Source organism: Eublepharis macularius, chromosome 5, assembly GCF_028583425.1.
Source record: "Eublepharis macularius isolate TG4126 chromosome 5, MPM_Emac_v1.0, whole genome shotgun sequence".
Classification (NCBI taxonomy): Eukaryota; Metazoa; Chordata; class Lepidosauria; order Squamata; family Eublepharidae; genus Eublepharis; species Eublepharis macularius.
The window spans coordinates 145,516,822-145,543,318 of record NC_072794.1 but is presented as its reverse complement, the minus strand read 5'-3'; the positions used below and the strand labels follow the sequence as shown (position 1 = coordinate 145,543,318).

General features: G+C 40.6%; 1 protein-coding gene across 5 annotated transcripts in view; it reads left to right on the top strand.

Annotated features, from left to right (window-relative positions):
• ZMYND8 (zinc finger MYND-type containing 8) overlaps positions 1-26,497 on the top strand; it is a 118,386-nt gene that overhangs the window by 21,109 nt on the left and 70,780 nt on the right. For 3 of the 5 annotated variants that reach the window (XM_054979883.1, XM_054979884.1, XM_054979880.1), the window contains exons 1-2: positions 5,464-5,518; positions 13,356-13,426. In XM_054979883.1, the coding sequence (XP_054835858.1) occupies positions 5,487-5,518; positions 13,356-13,426 (103 nt within the window). In that variant the 5' untranslated portion in view covers positions 5,464-5,486. Of the gene's footprint in view, positions 1-3,000; positions 3,043-5,463; positions 5,519-13,355; positions 13,427-26,497 lie in introns of those variants that run through there. The other 2 variants (XM_054979881.1, XM_054979882.1) reach the window with 2 other exon arrangements.

The window sequence follows — 26,497 nt, the reverse complement described above, 5'->3', positions numbered from 1 at the left end:
ATCCTTCCAATGAGTTTTGTAGAAGAATGGGTTTTAATCATTGTTTCTGATAGCAGCGGATGTCATCTGAAATCAAAAGATTTGTATGCATCTCTAAGTGTAGTTCTTGTGGTTGTGGAATTATTTTACTAGTTTATTAAAGATTAGCCCAAGATTAATGAACATAAAGTGTAAGTGTGTCATTTTATGGAGATGACGAAAAAAGAATGCTGACTTCTTAAGACAAGTATATTTTGAAAAATACTTAGTGGTAAGCATATCCTTCAAATGTGCCTTTGCTAAACATTTTACGCAGAATAGATAGCGTGTTACAAGACAAATTTTATGACTGTGAAGCTCTGTCCTTAATACTACAGATTGCTCTAAAAAGCTTTGGAAACAAAGAATGATCAGAATTCAGCTCAAATGCTTGGTCTAGTTTTAACTACTCAACAGTTTCCACTGCTGAATAATATCATTGGTAAATGATGCTGCTTGGTTATTCCTCTTTCCTTTGCGTATGGAATTGCATCATAGATTTTTGTACGCTGAGGTAAATGCTGCCTTTGAAAAGGAGAGAAACTTGCACCAAAGGGTTTTAATTTGCCTTCCATTTCCAGGTTTCTCTCATTGCTCTTAGTATTTCCCCTTTATTAAAGTATGCAGTCCTTGTATTGTCGAAGGCTTTCACGGCTGGAGAACGATGGTTGTTGTCGGTTTTCCGGGCTGTATTGCCGTGGTCTTGGCATTGTAGTTCCTGACGTTTCGCCAGCAGCTGTGGCTGGCATTTTCAGAGGTGTAGCACCAAAAGACAGAGATCTCCCAGTGGGAGGACACTGGGAGATCTCTGTCTTTTGGTGCTACACATCTGAAGATGCCAGCCACAGCTGCTGGCGAAACGTCAGGAACTACAATGCCAAGACCACGGCAATACAGCCCGGAAAACCCACAACAACCATTATGCAGTCCTTATTAAATTTCTAAAATGGAACAAAGCAAGTAATCTCTTACTGCTGTATGTCTTGAAAAATATCGCTAGACCCAGCAGAAACTGTATAATTGTATGAGCATTGCATTTAATCCACTGGTTCAGCCTGAAAAACAGCTTTGCCATACAAAGTACAACTTTTCAGTAGCATGGGAGTTTTCCTGTGAAGTGTGAAGATGATTGTTATCTCAGGAAGACATGGCCACAGCAGGAGACACAGCAGTCTGGGATTATTTCTTTGCATTGGATTACGCACATGTGACTCAAATGAAGTACACAATTGAAAGGTTTGTCCTCTTATGTCACTTACTGTTGAGTTTGAGGATTTTCCTATCTTACTAAAGAAGCAGTGCTGGTTAGAGGACCAGTTAAGAAATAAGATTAATTTGGCTGCACGCCTTCTTGATCTCAAGGCTGTTGCTTGTTTATATACTCTTTATTTATGTAAAACCCCAAATTAACATTCTAAAGATAATTGGCTGTTTCATTATATTAACTGAAGTGTGCATATAGATTTGGATTCTTTTTTAACTGTCTGCCTTCAGACAACACCCACTTTTCAGCTTTGCTTAGTTTCTTCACACAGAAGACTGATTACATTCTGTTAATATGTCATTCTTGTTTCATATGCAATGTTACATACACAGTAAGTTGTATGTGTAACTAGAGTCTGATTTAATGGTATTATTCATGAATGCACCAAATGATCAGAGCTAATGGTAGCAACAAGTTAAGGAAAATGTGTGGAATCCTGTTTTTTGTCATCCAGAACTCCCTCACCCCCACCCCAAGCATAGCAACATTTCTTACAGCTCAGCCTGTCAAACTGAAATATATCATGTTTTAGAGAAGGAGGAATCATTTTCTTTTCTAGGCTGGTGAAGAACTGGTCCCATACTCAGCTGCTTGTACTTGAACTCTAAACTGACTTTTCAACGTTTAAAAATTACTCCTTTTTCGTTTGCAACCTAGTTTCGATCAGAATGTTACATGTAATGTTGCTAAATTCAGGCTGCAGTTCCATTGTTCCTCCTCGATCCGATAGCAGCTCTGGTATTTTTCCACACACTGAAATTCAACTCTTACGTAGGGCCTGTCTCTTAAAAAGGCCTGTATATGAGGGGGTTAATAGACAGGAAGCTGCAGCTGCAGCAGGCTAATAGCAAGTCAGATTTTTGTTTAACTGACAGCTTTAGAAGGCCTTAGGGATGAAGGAAGGGCAGTTTGTAAAAGCGGCATCTAGCATAGTAACTGAAAAAATGTAGCTATTTTCTGCTTCCTCTACGTTTAATTAGGTAAGGGACATTGCTAATGATTAAGGAAACCAGCCTCCTCCCTTATTATCCAACATACATCACGTACTGTAGCAATTTTGGTAAAATTCCAAACTGTGAGTTTGTGCTGCTCACAACAGCCTTGTTAATGTGTATGGAAGAATCGTATTTGTTTTTTCGAACGGTGTATATGTTATATAACAGATGAACTGTTGAAGCTATCTTTGATCTTTTTAGCATATGTTTAATCGTGTATCTTGTGTTTGTTTTTGTTTCAAAATGCCTTTTCTGCCTTTACCAAGGGTGGCTTTCACTGTGTGTTTCAGAATGTTTGCCTTCTCTGTAGAAAAACAGCTTTTGTGGCCTGGGGAAATCTGCAGGTTTAACAAACTTCAAGCAGAAGCCGAAAATGTGGCTGGAGAAATGCTTTCTTTAGCCTGGCACTTAGTGATCACTTTGTTCTCTGTAGAAATCTGATTTCTTCAAGGTATTTCTACATGTGTAGTTCTCTTTTTAAGTTTCTTTTGCTGAAACAGGCCTAGTTTAGCCTGCCTTCTCTGTGCACAGGATGGCTCCTGCTTGCCAGAGCTGCACAAAGATAATCGCTCAGGAAGTGTTTCAGCCAATCCCCTGAAGCTTTACATTCAGATTTTCCAAACTAGCCAATCCAGGATTAGCTTTTATTAGGAAGACAGATCATCAAGCTGAAGTGCCAAGCCCTTTCTGTCTGAGTACTGAGAGCCTGTCCTCCATGTTTTATAAGTATTGACATAACACTGTGTTAACAATGCATCCACAGAGGTAAGCTTTACTTTTTTACATTTTTTTCCTCTAAAACCTATGAGTTGTGGTTTAACAGTGTGATTCTCTGTGATCTGTCGCGCAAAACTCACCCCACAGCACTTTATTAAGTTGAAAATGTTTAAATTTGCTTTCTTGGGTCACATGGTTTAGTAGCCATTAGCCATATCTTTATTTTACAGACTGGCAAAGCCTTTGCATACATCCTTCTTCACTAGGGGATGATGGTTTTTAGAGTTTGTCAAGATTTTGTTATACCAAAGCAGCTTTCTGTGTCTGAGCAGTTTGCCTGCACTATTGTCTGTTGTGTCACATGCCTGCTGAAGAGAAAATGGAAGCTAGGGAGCAGATGCATTTAACTGCCCTACAGGGAGACAAGCAGGGATAATGGCAGACAGCAGAACAGGCAAGTTTACCTTTTCAAACAGTGAAAAGAAGAGCTAAGCTAAGTTATCCCTGATAAAATATGGGATTTTTAGCTACCTAGACCTCAGTAAATAGTGCCAAGGGCAAATTGCAGATACTGGGCCTAAGTGGTGGAGTGCTATTGCATCATGTTTTTTTTTTTGTACAGTTTTACCTTCAGTAAAATGGATATTTAACTTTTTTCTTACAGGATCATTAAATGAAGTGTGTGTTTTTCTGGAGGACAATGTATAGCTAACAATCTGTCTCTTTAAAAAGGACTTTTTATTGTAGGCTTTAGAAATAGTTTTAGGTCTTGGTCTGAAACCATCAGGTGTAGCTATGTATCTGTTTCAGTGCCTTTCCTACTTAAAGACAACGTGATTTTGAACTGTTACCTTCCTTCTCTTCTGTACTACAAATAAAACTAATGGATTTTTATCTGTGCTTTTTTTTCTTTTGCAATGTAGCAGGCTCATTTCTCTGAGGTGGACTGATAAAAAATCATGTGTGGTTCATGAGAGTATTACATGTTCATTTTTTTTCCTTTTTGGGCTTTTCTGGGTTTTGGCATGATGCTACGTAATTATTTCAAAATTTTCCTTTTGGTCAATCCCAAATCTGCCAGCTTGTTGTGTCATATTTACTGGGGAAAATGAGATGGTTGCTTGAACACTTGGTAAGTAAACTTGTCTGCTATTCTCTGATAATTTTAAGTAGTTTTTAATAAAGCAAAGTTAATCCAGCAAGTGATTTATCTGTGAGTGGCTAACTGACTGAAGATGATTTTTTAAAATTGTGTGTTCAAAATCCTGTACATATAAACGGTGCTAGGGTTTTTTCAGACAATCTTCTGCCATACTTGAAATGTATACTTCCTGTTTTCCTCTGAAAACATAATTCTGCTTACTCTTTGTTCCTAGACCCCTTAATTAATGCATTTGCAGGTTAAAGCTCAATTCAGACTTTCGTCTGGCTTTTGAAGTGTGATGAATGTGCTAGGTCTCAGCAATGTAATCTTGCTACATGGTAACAAGGTTATCCCTCAGTAACCCTATGCTTTTGTTATCTATCATATATCATCCAGCATGAAATTTGGGTAAGAACTACTTTTGAATAATCTGTGCTTTAAAAATAAACTGGAAATGAGATATTTGTATGCATGTCTCAATAAGCAGCTTTTCAAGGGACACTTTCTCACAGTATTACAGATACTCTGCTCTGCATTCAGTGTATGCACAGCTTTGTAGCAGTCCGTTTCATAAAGCAATGCAAATGTTTTTGAAATATACATTGACATGATACACTGGTGTGATATCCCTTTTACTTTGTTTTTGACTTTACCAAGTTCTGTCAGTGGTTTAGAAACCTTGGAGTATATACCATTTAAATGCCTAATTGAGATCCCCCCCCCGCTCTAAAGGAGCTGAAGTTCATTAACAGGTTTTTATGCTATTTTAGGACTCTGTAGCCTATGCAAGTGACTCTGAAGCTGAAGCTGAGCAATAAGTTTTAGTTCTTAAAGTGTCAAAATGGCATTTTCTTGCAGCAATTTATTGTTCATTAGTAGATGGGTGTGGAATCTTAACAGTGTACAATATTATCTTATGAAGAAGCTGTAAGTCGAGATGCCTGAGTTAAAATGGCTCCCCTAGATTTTGTTGATGTGTCTCAGATCTCCACCTCCAAAAGTATTTCTGACAAGGGGAAGCATATTTGCATGGGTTACCCTTGTGCACGTAATAAAACACAGCATCATAAGTTCCTTAAAGTTCACCCTTTTAAAATTGCTCAAATGCTAATTCTTTCATAGTTCACAAAATATAAATGTCTGCATTGCAGCAAGATGTCTGAGGCAAGGAGAGACAGCAGTGTTGTTTCCCAGATCAGCCCAATCATACTGCTCTGTTGAGAGCCTGAGCCAATAGGAACAGAGGATAGGTTAAAGATTGACAAATACTGTAGCAAGGCTGAAAGAGGCCTTCTGGAAATTTCTCCCATCTTTGTTCCCTCTAAGTAAGGCAAATTCAACCAAGCTGATGATTTCCATATATTTTGATGCTTTCACAAGGTATGATATCAGTCAGTTTTATGGATGGCATGCAAGGGAACACAGTGTGCTGTTTTTTTCTCTTGTTTTAAACCAGGTGCGATGTATGTCTTGTTTAAACAACAGACACAATTGGGGTGGAGGTGGGAATGGGGAGGGGGTTTGTCACAGTTCCTCTTGCTCACTGGTTCAAAGATACTTTTGCAGTCAGACAGGGTTTGTGTGAAGCAAGCTGAAATCTTTTCCTTTGACAGAAAACAGCTTATTATTTTTGATGCAGAGAAGATTGGTAGTATAATTTTTTTTAAAAAAATTCAGGCTACTAAGGAGTTACTTTGATTGGTAAAATGAAAATAATTTTTCATTATCATTTTGACTACCATCTAGTTATTTTTGTAATTATCTCTGTAGAGAATATAGTCTAAAAACAACTATGCTTGGGTAAGATAATACAGTGAACCCTTGATCTTTTTCAAAACCACTTGCCTTTCATTCTGAGTAAGCAAAGTTTTTAGTTGGATGCCAAATAGAATTAAGTAGAAATGGGTGATATTTTTTTGTAGCTTATTGACAGTATTTAGCAGCACCACAGCAAAAAGAAAAGGGCACAATGGGTAAAGTGCTCCAAATGGAAGCTTCCTTTCTGCCCCTCAAGCACCTGCTCTGTTGACGTTGGAATCTTATACAAAATGGGTTCCTATCTTTCCAGCACAGAGATTACCATTCGTAAATTTAGCATATGTGTGTAGACTTCATCTGGCTTTTCTCACTTAATGTTTCCCCCTGTGTAATCCTATCATCGCCTACCTCCTTTGGTAAAGTAGCCATGTTTGTTTTACTTCTGGCAAGACATAAATCAAATTCACTCTCTCTGAAGACAGGTGTTACTTGTAGTCATCATATCAAGAGTAACAAGTCTTAATGCCAGCTATGCCCTGCATTCCATTGGGCTATGAGTATCAAGCTAAAGTGGCCCAACTGGCACCTTGGCATTCTGGGAGCTGTGCTCATACCCAATTCTTAATGTCTCATTGCAGCCTATGTTCACTAGGCCATCAGTTTGGGCTTTGAAAATCTATTGCTGATGGAAACTCCAGATCCACTGTTTTATCTCCTTTGTAGAATGTATTTTACACAAACTACAAATTGGATTTGTTTTCCCCTTCAGTGCTAATAATTTATTTTGAGGGCCTATGGTATTTATGCATCAACGATTATTTTAAATATCTAAGTCTTGTCTTGAAATGATGTTGACTGCATTAACACAATATTGGTTTCAAGCAAGACATTTCTCAACCGTGCTTCCATAATGGGGATGCATGTAACCTGACACTATGAAGTGAGGCATATACAGGCCCATTGATATCAATGAGCTTAAGTATCCCTAAATGCAAAGGGTAGAACTGCTACTTCTGTAAGAAACCTTAGCTATACAGTTACTTGCTGGACCCTGGCAAATTATAACTTTCTTGTACAAATGCAATAATTGGCCTTAAAAAAATGGTCATCATTCTAAATTTGCCATGGACACATAGCTAATTAATGTTCTATTTAATCTTGATGCACATTAGACTTTTTGCAGGGGAGCTGGAGAAAGAACACCAGACCTTGCATATTCAAACTGAAGACTGCATCTAAAATGGAAGGATTTCCTTAGTAACCTGTGACTCCACAAGGCTCCCTGTCTTGTGCATTTTCATTAAACATTAAGTTGTCAGATATCTGTGTGTCATCTTAACATTTTTCTGCTACTTAGATGATTACTTTGAAAACAGTACTGCTGTTTAAACCAAGGGACACAGTTTATTGAATAAATTGCTTCCATTTTAGCTACAGTATAGGAATGAGGCAATGCAGAGCTGCCAGACGCCATTTTAAGAATCCTGCATAAATAGCATAGCTACCGATGAGTAAGAGACTGTTATAGGTGAGTGTTTATATAGAGATGCTATTTATTCAGTTATGGCATGCAAAATACTATCTCCAGCTTTTTATTAAATGCAATTTCTGGAAATGTTATTTTATGCTTGCTAATCACACGATAGAAGAAGCAGTAATTATTTTGACAATAAAATGGAATTTTAGTGCTTATGATGTTAAACATTGTTTTTAATTAAAGAAAAAATAGCTTCCAGAAATGCATGGATCTTGGGATTAAGTGAATGTAGTAATTTCCATAATAAAAATGAGAATACTGTGTATGTGGGCAATATCTTTTAAGTAGTTTTCCATATCATATTTCCTGATTAAATGTCAAGGTGCAGTGGATCATCTACAACTTTTGGTTGATCTCTCTAGGTTATGAGAATGTATAGAAGCTTAATACATTTTATATTAAAGGAAAGAAATGGTCTTCCTTTGAGAACATCAAGCATTTTATTTTTATAATTTTTTAAAAAATGTTATAATACTGTAAGGAGGCTAATAAGGTATATGATTTAAGAAAATAATGACAGAGATAAGCTATGCTGTAAACATTTGGGCCAGTTTGTACTTTCTTATAACTACCTCTTATTTCTCAGTTTTCCTACATAAAAAAATCCCCCCCCCCCCACATTCCCAGATCTACATTGTTATATGAATTAATATAGTATATACAAAGCAATCTGTTTATACTTTTGGGTCTTCCTTGAATGTGGGTGTGCTGCTGAACCTGATAAATACAGAGGTAATAGTTTCTCAGTGATGCATATAAATTCTAATCCATAAAAATGCAGGTGACAAAGATATCATTCTAAGTAGCTTTGTTTTCTTTAATCTTTTTTCTCAAGAAAATAAGAATAATTCACAGAAAAAAACAAGATGAATATTTTTCAGTATTGGAAATAGACCACTGTTATTTCTGGTAGGTGGACCCACACCAGTATATTCTTAGATGCACATTGCAATGGAACAAAAATCAGATTACCAAAGTGAGCTTAATGAATAGGTGGGCAAAAATGGCAGGAACAATTAATGCTGACCCTTCAGTTTGCTATGTTTTCGTCTCATATTTGCATTCTGATTACATTTCCCCCTATGTCTCAATGTTCCTTTTTATTAAAGAGGACTGTGAAAGAGAAGAAAAGAGAAAAGGCATTGCTAATTTACTGAATTGCTGCTCTTTGGGAAGTGTTTCCTTTGAATTATTGTCCCTTTAAATCTTTTATGAGGGGAAAAGCTGCTGGTAAGATTACATAGACTATTGTGTTTAAACAGCTTGAAAACAAGAGATGGAGGGTACAGACTTAAGAGATCCATCAATTCTAAAGGGGGGAGGGTATCCCAAGCCCACTGGAAATTGTCTGTATGGAGATTTTCCTATTCCCCCATACATTGGCATGAGAGTCTCCATCACTATCAGTGCTGTAGTTGTTCAAACAATGCAAAACAAAACTTAATTACAGTAGAATTCCTAAAATCCTTTAAAATTGCAGTAGCATAGTCACACGTCATTGCTATTTTCCCGACATTTCAAAATGTCCTCAGTATTAGATGATGGCTGTAAAGCAGCTCCATATGCCCAAGTGGGTCTTTTGTCAACTATAAACAAGAAAAGAGCCTTGTGCTCTTATGAAGCTCCATGTGCCATATGTTTGATTTGAACCTTTATTTTAAAAAATCTTTAGGATCTGGGAAGTTTTATGATTGATAAAATATATAACGTATACATATTGTTAATGTATTGTATTGATTTATGCCACTTATTGTCCTCCTTTCTCACTGAGATTTAAGACAGATTACACAGTGTGAATAAGTATAGTCAATTTCAAGGACATTTCAATAAACAATGCAATAGAAATCCAGTATAGAGGAAATGCTTGAAAAAGAGTATAAGCGATTGTAAGACTTACATATTAAATGACATAGAACTACCCAGTAGGATAATACTTCAGGCAACAGATAGTCTACAGTAATAAATATAGTAATAATATAGTAATAGTCGAAAGTAATAAAGTTTGTGGTCTCTGTCTCTTTACTGATGCATCTCTTTGAGACCTCTTCCTTACAGTACAGCCTCCCTATCCAAGCAAAAGGCCCTCTTGAAAAATTTAGTTTTGCTTAGTTTACGGAAAGCCATCTTCATAATGGTCATTTGGTCATGGAGTCATTAGATGAGATACTAGGATGAGTATCTTTTGTGTATAGCTGAGGCTTGTGAAGTACTAGTCATGTTCTTGTGATTATCTTTGATCTGTTCAGGAACAAAGTTAGTGGACTACCCCTTTGAAAAACTGAACAGCTTCTTGAATTAAGCTTAGAAATTGTGTATTTTGTTAGCAATAGCAAAAGAGATTATGGGAGAAGGGAAATATTAGAAGTTAGGTAAGGGCAGAGATAATTTACTGCCTTCTTGTTTATGAAGAGAAGACTTGATTAACTAATCATTCATGATTGAGGCTGTCTACAAACATTTAGATAGGATCCAGAAAATATTGTGGTGTTGAATGGCTCATAAGGATAAGATCACAGAGGCCTGTGTAATGGACCACCAGCTACTGAAAAACAAAAACATTGAGGAAGGGAGTAACTAATGGCTTTCCTCAAGGATCTAGTATGGAATTGTGGTTCTGTTCTTTAGCTGAGGGTGAATATTGAGGTGGTCAAATTAGCACATGATACCATGATATCAGGATAGTAAAATACCCAGAAGACCACAAAAAGCTTCCAGAACAAACTCTGTGCGACTGAGAAACAACAGCAATAGCAGATTGAGGGCTTGGACCCACAAACAATTTTTATTAACAGAGGGGTGTGTGGAATTTCTGCCAGTTCCTTCTCCTCATGCTGTCCTAGGGGTCCCCTGCCCTCTAAAGACAGCCTTTTGGGGATCATTTTGAGCAGGTTGGGGCATGAGAGAGTCTCATTCAGTTGATGGAGATCCTGTCTCTCAGTGGAGATTTATCACAGGATCCAAGCTGATATTGTAAGCAAAATTATGTACATTAGGACAGATCAGCTGAGCCCGCTGATGTGGGGAGGGCGGAGTATAAATTCAATAAATTAATCATCTCAATGTATTTGCTGATATATGGCCTTTTATTATTTATTTAGGTTTCCTTTTTAAAATACTGTATTGTAGCTGAAATGGTTCACAAAAATAGACTCAGTACAATAATATCAGGAAAAAAGTGAATCTTACAGAGTTACAGGAAATTTTATAATTGCTAATGAATAGTCATTGAAGTAATTATGGTAGTAGTTAAAGTCAAACCATTAAAAACAGCTAAGAGTTAACTAAAATAGTAATTTTTGCCAAATGTCTGGGAAAATCTTCGTGCGAGACCTTAAAACCAAAACAGTATGTGCCATCTCGGAAAAAGCCTTGTTTTTTGTGGCCCCTTGTTTTTCTTCTGAAGAAAGCCCTATTGTGTGCACTGCCTTCTGATGGGTAATCTTAGTAGCTGGGCAGATTCTTAAAGGCGGAGTCAGTCCTTGACAGTGCCACCCTAAGCAGGTCTACTCAGAATCCTGCTCAGTTCTATTCAGTGGGGCTTACTCCTAGCAAAGTGTTTTTAGAAATGCACTGTAAGTACAAGAGTTCCAGGCCAGTTACTTCTTTAAAAATATAAGCAATCAACTTGGATTGTGCTTAGAAATCAATTGGTAACCAGTGCAGTTTTTTTTAAAAAACATTAGTGAGAGCGAGGTAGTCTACAAATCTGTACTACTTAGTAGTCTATTATAGGAAACAGATGGAAAATAAAATGTTGTATACTAATTAGTGGTGAAATTATCTGTACAAGGCACCCATATTTAGAATATTGTGTGCTGTTTTGGTTTCAGGTAGATTTTGGTCAGTCTACAGAAGTTACATAAAAGAACTACTAAAATAATACGGGATTTAGGATATTTTTCCTTATGAGGAAAGACTAAATCACTATGGGTATTTTAGTTTAGGAAAAAATGAGGAGACATGTTACAGTGCTATAACATTTTGAACAGTTCATAAAGGAAGATAGAGAGCAAGTCTCAAAAATAACTAGCTTTCAGAATCAGCTAATGAAACTGGTTCAGGACAAATAAGCTGGGAGAACGTCTTCACACTCTATACACTACCTGCAGTTTAAATGACTTCAGGTAAACATTCTTATATAAAAAAATAAAACAATGAAATAAAAATGAATGGCTATTAGACACGATCTTCATATACTCAGAAGTAGAACACCCCTGATAGCCAAGTGCTAGAAAGGAAGTTTGTACCATCCCTTTATTGTGAGCTTTCCAGAGATATTGCTGCTTGCTTGCTGCTGGACTAGTAAGAAAATGCTGGACTAGATGACCTGTTCTCATGCACTGTTGCTCATACGTCCTTTTTGGTTGCTTAACCATCATATGATTCCCGTTGGTGAAGAGGGCCTTTACAGTTGTGGCACCCTCTCTTTGGAAAGCACCATCGGAAGGCATTCGTGCGCAGCGGGACCTGTTAATGGTCGGAAACTGCAAGGCAGAACTATTCCAGCGTGCTTTGGGCAATTAATATTTTAATGTAAGGCAGACCTGATTGTTGTATATTACATTTACCTACAACTTTATGTTATCTGCAGGGTTTTATAATCTGAGGTTGGGACTAGACCAGTTTTAAGTGTTATGCTGTTATTTTACTGTGGTTTTATTGCATATATTATGTTTTGTATTGCTTTTAAGTGAGGAAATCATTGTGAATCGCTTCAAGCTCTTAATTGAAGTGGTATATAAATCAAATAAATAAATAACATCTGGACAGCTTTATTAGATACAGTTCCACCTGTTTTTTCTAGCGGTGACATTTCTAACATCTCTCCACCCCCCTTATTCATGATTTTCATCACCAGTTGACATTCAGTTTATGAGTTAAACTGTTACAAAAAGGTTGCTGATCTGGAAGTGAGAACAGTACAGATTGTATTAGGCCACTTATTAGTGTTTAAACATTGGTTTATAGTTGTCTGCTTTAAAAACATTTTTCTACAGTGGTTTTAGGTAGTTAATAAATAAATAAATATTTCCAGTTTTCATAGAGACATGTAAATTCAGACTTGCTAAACTTCATTCTTTGTGTGGGATTCACCAGGTCAGTTATATTCTGTGGAGATAATTATTTAAAATTAAATGAAACCAATAATATTGGTACTCGAATAGAGTTCTTAAAAATTGTTTTCAGGTCAGAATAGGATGTAGAAACAACAATTGGTCTAGTGCTTTGAATGTTACCTTATAGATGTTTTATCTTACATTTTTAAACTGGACATAAGTTAATTTATACAGGCACTTCTTTGTCTTTTCTGCTTTCTGCCATCTTTCTTGAATTGAATGTTTTAGAAGCGATGTATATATTTGCAATTTTCTGTGTAGGATAGTGTGAAAAATTATTTGAACAGATTCATGGGTATTACCCAACTTAGAACTTTGTCTACCTTGAGACTCAACAAGAAAGGTGGACAACAAATGAAGTAAGTAAATATCCATCTGAAATGCAAGCGCTAGTAAAATTTGCTTGAAACGCCCTGCTGAAACATATCAAAGAATCCTGTTTTCATCATTTCTCACAAACCCTTGCTAACATTCAGGGCTTTACATATCCATGAGACCAATAAATAGTCCAGTAAAACTAATAACTGTGCCCCCCAATTGCCATTTCACTTCTTGTCATCACTGCATCAAACTCCTAAGTATATGTAGGAGGTGGTATTCCAGAGTTTAGAATGTGGTCTATGTGTACTCCACTGTTGGCTGTTGGACAAAAGTGCTGATTTCATTGTTTAAAATGGCGACACTATCACTGTAGAAGGAAATGTGAATCAGTCTTCTGATAATATGCCCTGGCTCCTCTGCCACTTTTAAGCTGCAATATATAAAATGAAAAAGTGAACATAATAATCTCTCTTTATTCTCATAGCTTGGCTGAAGAAGAAATAAAGGCAGAGCAGGAGGTGGTGGAAGGGATGGATATTTCCACTCGATCCAAAGGTGAGTAACAACAATATTATCTTGGTCATTTAGAGCATAGGAGGCAGCAAGACAACCATTGTATTGTCGAAGGCTTTCACGGCCGGAGAACGATGGTTGTTGTGGGTTTTCTGGGCTGTATTGCCGTGGTCTTGGCATTGTAGTTCCTGACGTTTCGCCAGCAGCTGTGGCTGGCATCTTCAGAGGTGTAGCACCAAAAGACAGAGATCTCTCAGTGTCACAGTGTGGAAAAGATGTTGGCAGATCATTTATATCTACCTCTCCTGAGTAGATATAAATGACCTGCCAACATCTTTTCCACACTGTGACACTGAGAGATCTCTGTCTTTTGGTGCTACACCTCTGAAGATGCCAGCCACAGCTGCTGGCGAAACGTCAGGAACTACAATGCCAAGACCACGGCAATACAGCCCGGAAAACCCACAACAACCAAGACAACCATTCTTCATCTAAGGGATATTTTATTTTGTGAAGTTCATGAATGTAGTGAGAGTTCACAGTTAAATGTCTTGGAAATTTCAGCAACTGTGCTTCAATTTTATCAATCATAATACTATGATACAGTTATTATTCCAGATTACATTCTTTGTGTCTTTATTTCTTGCATTTAAAATATCATAGAGTCATGTTGTTTTTCCTTATACCTAAAAATAAAGCCTTTCTTTCCTGTCTCTTCACCTAAAACGCTGTTTTATGTGTTCATGTCCTGTTTTCTTTACTGTTTCGTCTCGTCAGTATTCCCTTGTCATCTCAGTTCTGTCACTTTTATCTAAAACTGTGCTGTCAAAATAATTCGTCATTGTACATTGGCTTCCCACCCTTCTCCATACCCAGCACAACTTTCTTGCCTTTACGTTTTAAACTGTCTTATAGCCCTCCCCCCCGTCTTTTGTTCTGAGACATCCCAGTATATTTCTGCCTTCAATCCTTACTTGTCCTGTCCTGAGAGGAACTTTCTGTTGTGGCATTGAGCTTGGGATGGGAAGAACCAAGTTCAAATCTCTGCTTGCCATGAAATTCCCTGGATGACCTTGGGTCGTTCATTTGCACCGAGCCTAACCTTACCTCACAGGGTTCTTGTGAATGGAAAATGGAAAAGGGGAAGAATAGTGTATGCTATCCTAAGCTCCTTGGTGGAAGGGCGGCACAAAATTTACAAATAAAAATGTAAACCTGAGCTACCTGAAGGTCTATCATACATATAAAACCTCTACCCATTTGCTCCTGCTGTTCATATCCTAACCCTCCCTCTCAGAGGAACTCTGTTCCATAAAACTCCACCTCCAGACCTATCACTTAGTTCTCATACTCAGCTGAAACATAGCCTTGGTAAATGTAACTGCACTTAAAAAAAAAAGGTGAGGGTAGAGAGAAAAGGGAAATTGGCTTGGAGGAAATTGGCTTAGAGGACAATCCCCTGCTGAACAAAGGCAGATCCCTCTCTCTGAAGAAGTGAGCCTCACGAAAAGCTCATACCCTCCCACAAATTTTGTTAGTCTTATAGGTGCTACTGGACTCTTGCTCTTTTCTGTCTTTCCCCCAAACTCTTCTGAGCAGCAAACAAAGGACTGGATAAAAATATCCCCTTTCCTGCACTGTCCCACTTAGGTTCAGGTTTAGAGTAATACCTTCCTGTATACCTAGCCTCAGACTTCAGTGAGAACTTGCAATAGGGCAATTGCTTATGGATTTAGACAGGGTTAAAAGAGTGCCTCATCCTTGGAGCTTAGCAGTCCTGCTTTATTTGACTGAGGAGTTAATTACCAATTTTAAAAAAATACTCTCCTTCCCCCTCACAACCCCCAACTTGTAATAATAATAAAGGTAATAGATATAACGGTTCTTGTATACCTCTGTATGGGAGGAGAAGGCATCCTATAAGCTCCTGTCCAGACAGACAGACTCCGTGGCTTAGTTAGCATTGAGGAATAGGGGTGTGCACTTTGGGAATCCAATTCGGGTAAAATTCCCAAATCGTACCTGATTCGGAAATCCCGAAGCAAAGCTTCCCGAAGCATTCATAATGCTTTGGAAAGCTTCGGGTTTAAATGCCCATTTCCCTGCCACTGCGAGCAGCAGGGAAAGGGACATTTAAACCCCTGAATCAGCTGCTCGTCGGGGGCTTCCCCAAGGAGCGGCTGAGTGCTGGCGCTTCAGTCGGGGCCAGGAAACTCCTTGGCCCCAACACCGGCAGGCAAAGGAGGCAGCGGGGATGCAGGCATAAGCCTGCATCCCCCCGCCAGGTGCTCCGTTTGCCCACCGGTGTCAGGACCAAGGAGCTCCTCGGTCCCGACACCGGCGGGCGAAGGAGGAGGCAGGGATGCAGGCATAAGCCTGCATCCCCCTGCCGGGTGCTCCGTTCGCCCTCCGTTCCCTGCCCCCATCAGCCGGGCACCCTAGACAAATGCCTGCGAGCCACCGCCGCTGGGTGCTTGCTGACAGCCGCCACGGACGGGGTCAGAGACTGGAGACTTTCCTGGCCCCGTCTGCATCGGATGACAGCGGCAAGGGGAATGCAGGCAAAATGCCTGCAAGCCCCCACTGGGTGCTTGTTATCAGCCGCAGTGGACGGGGCTGGAGACTTCCACAGCCCCGTCTGTGGCGGATGACAGTGGCAGGGGGGACGCAGGTAAACGCCTGTGAGCCCCTGCTGGGCGCTCCGTTCACCCGCCACTGACAGGGCTGGGGAAATCCCCAGTCCCATCAGCGGTGGGTGAAAGGGGCGGTGAGGAAGCAGGCATAAGCCTGCACCTCCCTGCTGGGCGCAGGAGAAACAGCCCAGTGCGCTGGCCCTCCCGGTGAGAGAGAGAGAGAGAGAGAGAGAGGAAATTTCCCCCCTCTCTCTCACAGGGAAGGTCTGTGTCGCCAGGCTGCTTCTCACCAATGTCAAAGTGACAGGGAGTTTTTCCCTGTCTCTTTGACACCAGGGACAAACAGCCCAGCGCGCCAACCCTCCTGGTGAGAGAGAGAGAGGAAATCTCCCCCCTCTCTCTCACCGGGAAGGTCTGCGCTGCCAGGCTGCTTCTCCCCAATGTCAAAGAGACAGGGAGTTTTTCCCTGTCTATTTGACACCAGGGAGAAATGGCCCAGCGCACTGGCCCTCCCGGTGAGAGAGGAAATCTCCCCTCCCCTCTCTCTCCAGGAAGGTCTGCGCCCCAGGCTGCTTCTGCCGGGTGTCAGAGGGAGCAGCCCTGCAGTGCCCACCCTTTAAACTATCAGCTGGCAGGCGGCAGGGGGGAATCCCCCCCGCTGCCTGCCAGCTGATCATTTAAAGGGATCTTTAAAGGGCCAGGTAAGTGGGCTGGAGGGGAGGGGATTTGTGCGGGATTTGGGGTGGGAGTGGATGGGGGGTGCTGGGGGAAAACCAAGCCCGCTGAATCACTTTGGAATGCTTCTAATCTTTACGGAGCATTCCGAAGCGCTTCGGGTTTTGGGTATTTCCGAATGTTTTTCCTGCTTCGGGTAAACCCAAAACAGGAAATCCGAATGTTTTCGACGTGCACACCCCTATTGAGGAGTCAAAGCTCCATGACCGGCACTGCAAAAAGTAGATTGCAATATTAAGTTATTTTCAGTCTTGTTCTGTCTGTGTTGTATTTTATATCAGGCTGTAATCTATTGATTTTAGTCTTGCATGCCATGCTGTTGACTTACGTTAATGCAACAGTGGCTTTTTTGGAAGAAGTAGGGGGAACCTCAATCTCCTCCATTTACCGTATCTTGACATTATTACATAACTTTCTGTTTAGTGCCAGCCATAAAGTACCATTACACCAGAACTCACTCCCTCTTGCACTGTGGATCATTCCTTCTCTAGAAGTCTTCTGGTGTCAGCTGAAAACGTTTTTTTTCTGGAATGCCTTTTCATTTAAATCTCCTCTGTTTTTAAATTTTTATTGTGTGTTATTTATTTTATCTGATTTGTTTAGGTTTTATTATTGTAAACTGCTTTCAGTATTTATTTTTAAATAGAAAGGTGGGATATTGGAATATTCTGATAAACTAATAAACCAGTTGGGCACAGTTTGAGCTGACTTGTAAATGCTGCTGATTTGGAAGGCTAGTACAAACCATACTTTGTTGACTGTGATGTGGCAACAACATACCATGACTTGCACCATAACTAAGAAACTGAAATAGAGCCTATAAAGGAGTAACTCATTGAATCAGAGCATATAAAGAGGGGTGATATGTAAGCCCCAGGCTTGATCATGTAGATCATGTACCACTGGCTCATGTATGGTGCTGTGTGAACTGTCTCATCTTGATACTCTTTACAGCAACCCTGCTGGGTAGACCTTGTTGGGTTTGGGTAAAGGGGTAGGTGATTTAGAGTTCAAGGCTGTCCAGAGGGAGAAGGCCGTCTGCTGGTGCAGTTGCAACAGTACTGGCTCATTCCCTGAGGACATTCTGCAGGGGGAAACAGCAACATCTGTTTCTCCAAAAGTCAGAGAAGACATAAGGAGTGTACCAGAGTCTGTAACAACCCTGACAACGTCTAATCTTGCAGTGGCAGCTGATGTTGGCCCTTTGAATGGCACACAAAGGCACAGTCAAACACCAACCAGTGATCTGTCAACTGCCCCTTGATGCCATTGCCTCCCCCACAGACAACCCACAGGCAGGGAGGAAAGGTGCAATAATAGCAAAACCACAACAGAGGCAGGGTATCCAAGAACGCCCCCCAGCCCATAGGGAAGAGGCACCTTTATGGCAAACAGGATGCCCACGCCTTCCGTGGTAAAAGTTCTGCCCATATGCAAGCAGCCTTTTTCTGAGACGAACACCCCTGTTCCTAGAAAAGGTACAAAAAAGAAAGGGGGAGAAGGCAGAGGGTGGCCTTGAATCCACAGTCCCCCCACACTAAAGACCAGCATCCTAAGCATTGGACTAAAAGAGGAAGTTCAACCAAGGTATGCCAGCAGGCACTAGGCATCCTCTACAGCCCTAATAGCACCAGCAGCCACATGGGGCTAAGCCGAGGTTGTTGCATAAATAGGCATTGCTTAGTGGGATAGCCCAACCAGAGCTTTTGGTTTGAATCCAAAAGGGGAGGGATGAGAGGCAGACAAAAGCCACAGAGCTGACATTTTGCTCCCACAAACTGCAAAAGAGTGGAAGGGATGGTCCAGCCAATGAGTCATCCTGGAGACCCATCATTTTGGCTAGGATGCCACTCCACAACTCCCCACACCACTGCACCCATGGAACCAGCTTCCTTTCATTCAATGTGTGTGCCCTGCCCCTGCACCGACAAACTACTTGGTTTATCAGATTCCAGCAAGGCTGTGGAAGAGTATGGGACCTAGAGTTCCCCCCTTCCAAGAGTAGTCTAGCCCCACATACCTCCCAAATCACCCACCAGCCCAGTGGGTGGGGGTATAATGTAGGTGCTGCAGAAAGACAAACCACAGCCATCCCAGCATGGGCATCCCTGAGTCTGTGCCCACCCTCCTGGATGTTTGAATGGGCAGCCCTAAAGGGAAATTACAGATTAGGGAAAGAGGGTGTGGAGCAAGTCTCATCCAGTCACAAACAGGCAGGGACAGAATCGTATAACACCCCAGATTTATTGAACTGCAGATCATTAAGAGATCCAGTGAACTGGGTTGACAGCTCTCTCTCCAGTATGGCACCTGTACCTTTGTGAGATGCTGTGGGGAGAAAGGCTGAGCTTCCCTTAGCACAGCATGCAGCTGAAAGAAGCAGACTCCCAGATTGGAAAGCTGCCCAAGGCAGGACACTCCAGGAACTAGCATGGAACTGGGCAGAGTGGCAGGGACTGCAGTATGCTCCCAGGCCTCCCTGTTGAATCACCACCCGCACAGGTGCAAAACTGAGATGTGCAGAGATGGCAGACAATGGACATGCTATGCTGGCTACAGCCATGCCTGTGACACTCTGGCAGAATTTGCAGTCCGACCCCTGGGGGTAGGTGGGAGCGGCATTTGCCAGGAGACCTTGCTAAGACACATGCTGTTGCCCTTCTAATGACACTTATCCAGCCCTCAAGGAAGTGTTGTGCTACTGCAACTGCTCCATCCAGTGCTGCTGCTTGGGGCTCAGATCCTGCAAGGCAATGTATTCCTGGATTGCTTGACCACCTGGTCCACAGAGTATAGAGGGGCAGCTGCTAGGCACCCCAAAACACAGTTGTGCCCTGGCCCCAGCTGGAGGAGAGAGGGCTCCCTGGCAAAGGAGTGTGCTAACAGTCTATTACAAGAACATTTCACCAGGAGTACACCCCATTGCATGATATGAGCGATGGTGCCTTGAGGGGATGGTGGGCAGCCTTGTGTAAGGGGAACAGGAGAGACAGGTTAAGACTCCCAGGGTGAGGCAGCTTGATCCCTGCTCCTGCTTACTTGCTAGAATGTGGTCACCCCTTCGGCCTGGGCCTCCAGAGATGGGGAACCTGTTAGCGTTCTGAAATGAGAACGTCAGCCACACATCATGCACTTTGCGCTCCCCTTTGCATGTTACTGCTCAGTGTGCCCCGTGTAGTACTGAGTGCCCATTCTGTGCCTTTCCCTCCACTGAAGTGCAGTGCTACACACTTGAACTCCACGTGGCAGAGAGCTGTGAGGCAGAGTCCTACCTAATGATTTGTAGGGTGTCCTGGATGAGGTTTATATAATGTTGGTGGAGACAGTGATTTGGGGAGGGGATTTGGCCACTGTTGGGGGGGGATTGGATTTAGTTGGTATCGAGTGCTCTGCTGTGGCTTTTGGGCAGGACTGCCACTTTGAGGGGGCACCTATCCTTTTCTGTTGCTTGGACATCTATGTACTACACCATATTTTTTGCTGGTGTAACTTTCCACTGCTGTTGGCAGATGTTCCCAGGCTGGATCAGTTTAGGGAGCTAACTAATTTGAGCCATGCACTTTCGCCAGCTCAGTTCCATGCTGATTTAAGGATTGATGGCAGGGCAGCACTAGCAGCAGTGGTGTGGCAGTGCCAGGGTACAGTGCCGGGACAACGCCTGCTTGTGCTGGTGTATCTCGGAGATGTACTGGTGTAGTGGCTAGTGGATTTCCTGAAAGCTTTTGCCCCCCCCCCCATTGTGCTGTTAGTCTGAGACACAATGGTTGTTTGACCACTTTGTTAATTTGAGAGTTAGGTCAGATTTGAACTGGGAGCTTCCTTTCTCAGACTTGCAACCACTATGCAATACGATCTTTTGGTCAGCAGTGCTTTGTGGGTTATGTTGTAGATGTGTGAAAAGATAATAAGCTTTCCCAAATTTTGTTATTTTGAAACTTACAACATAAATAGATTTCTTGATCACAAAATACATTGTGATCAATGCAGGGAGGGCAGACTAAAAATCTAATATAATAAATAAGTAAATTATAGGCTAGTGGGTAGCCACGTTGGTCTACAGTAGAACAGCAGGATTTGAGTCTAGTGGAACCTTAGAGACAAACAAGATTTTCAGAGTGTAAGCTTTCGAGAGTCAGATATGTATGTATGTATGTATCATACATGATATGTAATAAACAGTACAAAAATGGAATTTAAAAAATAGATAATATAGTAAGAGCAGGATAAAACATATAGTGGAGTAGACTACAATACTGTTGCTTTTATAAAGAAGCACCCCCCTGAACCATTCTATTATACTACAACTCTGATTTATTTATAAAAATGTCCTTGTGAATAGTTTTATTTTATGCAATCTGCGTAGTGATAGAAGTGTAGAAGCCTTCCTGGCCTCCACACTTTCCATAAGATGGGGGCCACAACAGAAAATACACATGTATGGGCAGCTGTTGATCTTTCCCATTTGAATTTTGGCACCTTCATAAAGAGACACCTTGTTTAGCAGTGTGGAGTAGACGCATATTTAAATAAGCAGACAGTACCTAGTGTATAGATCCTGTCCTTAACCAAGGCATCTCTCTGGGTTATTTCTTATCAGACAGTCCTAGTCCATCTTTCTCACTGAGACTCAAGGTGAATTACATAGTGTGAGATTAGTACAATCAGTATCAAGGACATTTCTATACAGTATCAAGGATGTTTCCATACAGTGCCAAGAACATTTCCATAAACAATTATATAGAGCAACCAAATACTTTACAAAGACACAGCACTAGCAAGGATCCAATACAGAGTTGAAGAAATGCTGAAACAGAACATAATCAATTCTAGCACTGATATTAGGCAACATGAAGCACAGATAGTACATAGGAGTACATATTTAAAGCAACAGATAATATGTAAGGCAAATTACATAGTAGGTATCGAAGCATCTGAGAAACCCTCCCTACAATACAGCCCTCATATCTACAATGTTGATGTTACCATGGCATAGATCCAGGTGGCCTGTGTAGAGTTAGGGGGCCTGTCTTCCAAACTAGTCTGAGTTTGTAGAAAGCACTTTTTGCAGCTGTAAATATTGAGGTCTTCTGGTTGAATTGCCAAACACAGTGTAAGTATTTGTGCAGAAGATGTTGCTACGGGAGTGCCAAATTGTACTGTCAGCAAGAAATTGTAGTGCCTTCTGTTTACCAGATAAGGTACTTGGAGTTCGGCAGGGTTGTTCATTCTGTATCATGTTGTGAGAGGATTCTAGGGGTGAAACTGGAATGAATGTTCCATTTTTACTGTAACAGTTAATTGCTTTAAGCACATTTCTGTCCTATTTAAACTAGTCCAGGGCATATCCTTTGATGCCCTCTTCTGTTTCTAAACACCTCAACAGGATGGCATGGTCTACTGTATCAAAGGCTGCAGACAGATCCAATAGAAGCAGTAAGGAGGCATGGCCCTTGTCCATATTCAGACAGAGATCATCCACTAATGCTACTAGTGTCTGGGGTCCACAGCCCAGCCCCCAGACTTACCTGGAGAAGGCGACGGGAGACCTTCAGGAGACAACTGCCCAGCTACCTCAACAGACAGTTGTCCAGGGTTGAGCAGTTTCTCATGGAATGGACTCAAAGGGTTGCTGTCAGAGATCAGCTATCTCCAGAATGGGAACTATCTTGTGGGGTTCCGCAGAGCACAATCTTATTTCCCACGTTATTCAACCTGTACATAAAGCCTTTAGGAGAACTCATTCGCAGCTATGGAGTTGGATGTTTTCAATATGCAGATGACACCCAACTCTATATCTCGCTATCCAGGTCCCCGCAAGATGCAGTGGAAATCTTAGATTGCTGCCAGACAGCCATGGTGAAATGGTTGAAAAACAACAAATTGAAATTGAAGCCAGACAAGACTGAAGTGATGCTTGTTGGGAAGGCAGAGATCTTGAAGGACATTGTATTCCCCACTTTCAATGGAGTTTGTCTGACCCGTGCAGACTCAGTTAAAAGCCTAGGGGTTATACCGGATCCAGCATTATTACTAGAAAAACAAGTTAAGGCAGCGGCAAAAAATGCTTTCTACAACCTCACTCTAGCCTGGAAGATGGCTTCTTATCTTGACACGGCTGATCTGGCCTCTTGGATCCATGCTATGGTAACATCAAGGCTTAACTATTGTAATGCTCTATACATTGGCCTCCCATTTAAGTTAGCTAGGAGGCTCCAATTAGTGCAAAATGCTGCAGCTCTATTGTTATCAGGAGCGAGCAGGAGCATGAACATCACTCCCATCCTACAGTCTCTCCACTGGCTACCCATCGTTTACCGTGCTCAGTTCAAGGTATTAGTTATTACATACAAAGTTCTTCACGGCTTTAGTCCAGCATACCTACGGACTGCCTCCCTCCCTATGTTCCTCCACAGCAGCTTTGCTTATCTGAACAGGGTCTCCTGCAGGTACCAGGCTGCACACAGGTGAAGTCAGCAGCAGCCTGAACATGGGCTTTCTCTGTGGTGACCCCTATCCTGTGGAATGACCTGCCTGAGGAAGTCAGAAGAGCCCCCACTCTCCTGGCTTTCCGTAAACGATGCAAAACCGAACTATTCAAAAAGGCTTTTTACTCAAGTGGGAGGGCTGCATTTTAGGGATGGGGTCTTAGGTGCTTCACTAACAAGTTGGGGATCATAGACTTCATCACCATTTTTGCTTCATATATTATCTGCTGCTTTAAATATGTACTCCTGTGTACAACCATCGCTCCATACTTCTAATGTTAGTCCTAGAATTGATTATGTTTTGCTTCAGTATTTCTACTATGTCTTGTATCCTTGCTAATGCTATGTCTTTAAACTTGTATATGTTTACCTTATGGTATTGTATTGAAATGTACTTACTTGATACTGATTGTATTAACCTCATACTGTGTAATCCGCCTTGAGTCTCAGTGAGAAAGGTGGACTATAAATGACATAAATAAATAAATAAAAAATAAATAATCCCACAAAAATTGTCCAGAATATCCTCAGCCAAATCACCAATATGCTGGGAAAAGTGCAGAGAAATAGGCTACCCATTGTTGGTGGCAATGTGTTTATATAGAGGAATATTGGAAAAAAAGTACTACATCACATTACCTTAATAACAAGTTATAAAATACCTTTTAAACCTGAGCTTATCTTTCTGGACCTTTGGCAAAGTGACCAGATACCACAAATAAGGTGAGATCTGATTTCATCCCTCTTAGTAGCAGCTAAGACTGCCATAGCATCAAGATGGAAATCCCAACATCCACCTAACCTAAGCACCTGGTTCATTAAGGTATGGGACCACCTGATAATGGAAAAGATATCAGACAAACTTCAACAGTCAGAAAATTATTCCAGACTGTCAAATTTCTTAGAAAAATGGTACCCATTTATAGAATATCTTTCCAGTAATGATTCACAAACATTAAAAAGACCATATCAGACATTCATAAACATAGAACTTTAATAACAAATAAAATGTACTAAATCAAATACTCTCCTAATCTCAGTCTCATCTCTAAATCACTATGTTATCTGACCTGATTACTTATCTACTTATAACGGTTAGCATTGCTTAGGATATAGTATCTAATGTTTATATAAAATGTTATCTAATGTTGTACAAAACTTAGTTTACTTTCTGTATCCAATGTGTCAGACCACTTTGAATTGCATGTATGCTCAGTTGTATGATGTATGCTGTTTGAAATCAAATAAAGTTTATGTTTTTTAAAAAAATTATTGTAGTGCACTAGTTATATTGTAACATTTATTAGTACTTTCAGGTGGTCCATAGTAGAACAAAGTTCTACTGGACCCAAATCTTGCTTGTATATTAGTAGGTGAACTGAACGTGGTCTTTAGAACTTCAGTACTACACTGCAGTGAATTCAGATAACTGCCTACTTGCTGATACATAAGCAAAGGTGATCTGTGAGAGTGATCGAAATATAGTTTGCTCCTACTGACTTCTACTGTGGACATATTTACTTCATTTCTCCTCTTGATTTTACTCCATTATAATTACCTTGTTTCTCTTTCACTCACATACTGTAATTATGTCCCATGTGTAGCATCTTTTCCCAGCCTACACTTGGAAAAAAGTTATCCCAGGACAAGGAATATTGCTACTGCAAAGGCAAACTGTATGGATGCTTTTCATCTGGAAAGCAAATGCAACCTTAAAAATATTGCTAACATGAATTTTGAAGGGCATGGAATATTGTAAATCAGTTGATCTCCAGTCTGGCACCCAGCAATGTTTTTCAAGTGCCCACTTGCTTCTTTGATGAAGTGTATTTTCTCCTATGAAAAAGCTGCTCTTGGCTCCTTTCTTCCACATTTGCGCAGGAGGTGCTTCAGAAGAATCTAGAAGACACCTTTGTCTGTAGGGAGTGCTATTCAAGAACAGCAGCCTCTATTGTAGGAGAATGCTTGCTTACAGCCTTTCAACTTTTTGTTTTCTTTTTGTTTTTTTGCTTTTGGGGTTGGCCCTAGCATCCCAAGGCAGCCATTTTACAATTGCACCCCATGGCAGCCACTTTGTGCTGCCAGCTCCCACAAGGATCAACAAGGTTATAAATGACTCTGAAACCTGAAAGGTTCCTAGCTGTAGATCTCAATGACACTGAAGCGAATTTGCTTGAGCAACTGATCAAGTTACTTTAGACTGGAGATAAGCTTGGGTTTAGGGAGAGGACCATGTAGAAGCCAAGTGGACAAACTGGCACAGGTTTGTGTTGGTGGTTACCAGAGGCTGGAAGCAGGCAATGAGTGTGTGTGTGTGTGTGTCCAAAACATACAAGTAATGCCAGTGAGATTTCTGGTTCACAGAGTGTAGGTGGCATGGATGCGAGAATCTTGAAGATATCTAATATTCCTTTGTAATAAGCATGGGTGTATAGAGGGTACTGTACCTAATAACAGTATTCTGTTCAGTTTTTTTGTGAAAGATTGGCAGTGAATCCCAGAAAACTCTCGCACAGTTCCTTTAACCATTGTGGAATATTCCAGTCATAGTGAAATTAATGTTAAATTTGAACTATCCTCGAAAGAGATTAAAATTTGTCATTGGAAATTCCATAAAGGTGTTGCTGTTTGATTCCAGTGTGTGACTACAAAAGTATCCTTGAATATCAAGGGCTAGGTAGTTTAATTATATTCATGTCCTTGCATGCAGTTGCTGTTGAAATGCTTATGAGTTGTGGGGAAAAGATGTATTTCCAGATATCTTCATTTTAAAGCTTTCATACATGAACACACAGATTACATTTCTGTACATGCTGTAAGAAACATTGTCTTTAATTTTATGTTTTGGTTCCAGTTGCCTTATTAGTTTTAATCTTAGGAACATTAGTCACATATGATAAGTCAGCTCTAGGACATCTGTTGAATACAAACATGGAGTGACTCATGAAAAAAAAAGTTTTCTAGAATAGAAAGTACATTTTGTAACCTCATTACTGGGCAGTGCATTTAGTATATTCTGTGCTGTCATGTGATACCAAATACTTCAATGACAAAGAGCTTTTTAATTTGTCATACTAATTATTTGAAAATGCAACTACAGATGCAGAAAGAGTTGATGTTGGACTGCATTTAAGAACTAGTGGTGTCATTTAGTGCATATACAGGCTTAATGTAAGGGGGAGAGGCTTCTGATTGAATTATGGCTGATTCCACACATGTTGGATAATGCACTTTCAATGCACTTTATCAGTCGTTTGAGG